The sequence below is a fragment of the Sapajus apella genome, unplaced genomic scaffold (assembly GCF_009761245.1).
Source record: "Sapajus apella isolate SASKATOON/1434 unplaced genomic scaffold, GSC_monkey_1.0 scaffold6321, whole genome shotgun sequence".
Classification (NCBI taxonomy): domain Eukaryota; kingdom Metazoa; phylum Chordata; class Mammalia; order Primates; family Cebidae; genus Sapajus; species Sapajus apella.
In genome coordinates this window covers 604-1,687 of record NW_022443245.1, presented here as the reverse complement: position 1 = coordinate 1,687, position 1,084 = coordinate 604, and the positions used below count along the sequence as shown (strand labels likewise).

The 1,084-nt window shown below is 35.6% G+C and overlaps 1 protein-coding gene across 1 annotated transcript; it reads right to left on the bottom strand.

Moving 5' to 3' along the window:
* Positions 1–312: 312 nt before the first annotated feature.
* Positions 313–809, bottom strand: LOC116548027 (tripartite motif-containing protein 51-like; the record flags this gene model as incomplete). The annotated part of the gene is made up of 1 exon (XM_032273718.1): positions 313–809. A coding segment is annotated over one exon (497 nt), but the record flags the coding sequence as incomplete, so codon positions are not given.
* Positions 810–1,084: the final 275 nt, after the last annotated feature.

Sequence of the window (1,084 nt, the reverse complement as noted above, 5' to 3'; positions counted from 1 at the left end):
GATTTTGACTTCAGTCAGACACCTCTGTCATCTATTATCTTACTCAGTGAAAGAAATAAAGACAAGCCAGAAAACATATTATATTCTACACTATCCATTGTGGTTGATGATGTTCCCAAAATGAATAAAGAACCAAAATATGTTTTTAGTGTTTTTACCATATTTAATGGCAGCATAATAAATTCTGATGACATTAGAAGGCAATTCAATAAACTACAACCTATGTGTTCGTTTGATAAGACATGAGTAAAAGGGCTTCCTGAAATAAAGTGGGTCTGACACCCTACAGACACATTTCTAATTTGTCTCTAGTCAAAAGTGACTACAGGAAAAGATAGGCCAGATATAAGGTGAGAAGGAGCAATTAGAGATGGTATGTATAAGGGAACTTTGATCAACGTTAACAAAGCTCACAGTTCTACCTTCATAATCCAGAAATATTCCTAGTCGGCTAGTAGGTCTTGGTACATATTGAAACATAAGTGGGGAGGTGGTAAAGAGAGCGCAGTGACTGTCTTTAACACATCCAAGAAGAAAGAGTCCCTCCTCTTCATCTCTTTTGTCATTCCAACTATTCTCTTTCCAATAATCATTACAGACACCGAAAGCCCAGTTCCAAGAGTCCCCTACCTGAACCTCCCAATAATATTTGCCAGAGGTGAAACTCTGAGCACCCCATGCAAGAAAACATCCAGGTGTTGCAGTGATATGGGGATTCTCTTGAGGTTCACATCCAACATTCACGCTTCTCAAATCTCCATGCAGGAAGATATGACTATTGGCTCTTTCAGGATGCAGAGTAATATTCACTGTAAAAGAGAAAAAAATAAATGCATAGGCATGCGTAAATAAATGGAAATTAGAAGTTTTGAGGGAAATAGTTTTCTAACAATAAGTTACTTTAGTAAGAAAGGTGAAGTCACATTTTTGGACAATTTTGGTTGTAACATCTAATAAAGTATAGAGATGGTTAATATTTTCTACAGGATCAAAAAACCCCTAAAATAGACATTAAAAATCTTTTTTTGAAAACTCAAAAGTTGAGAGTCAAATGTAAACGAATCTCTTTTAATCTAATTTCCAC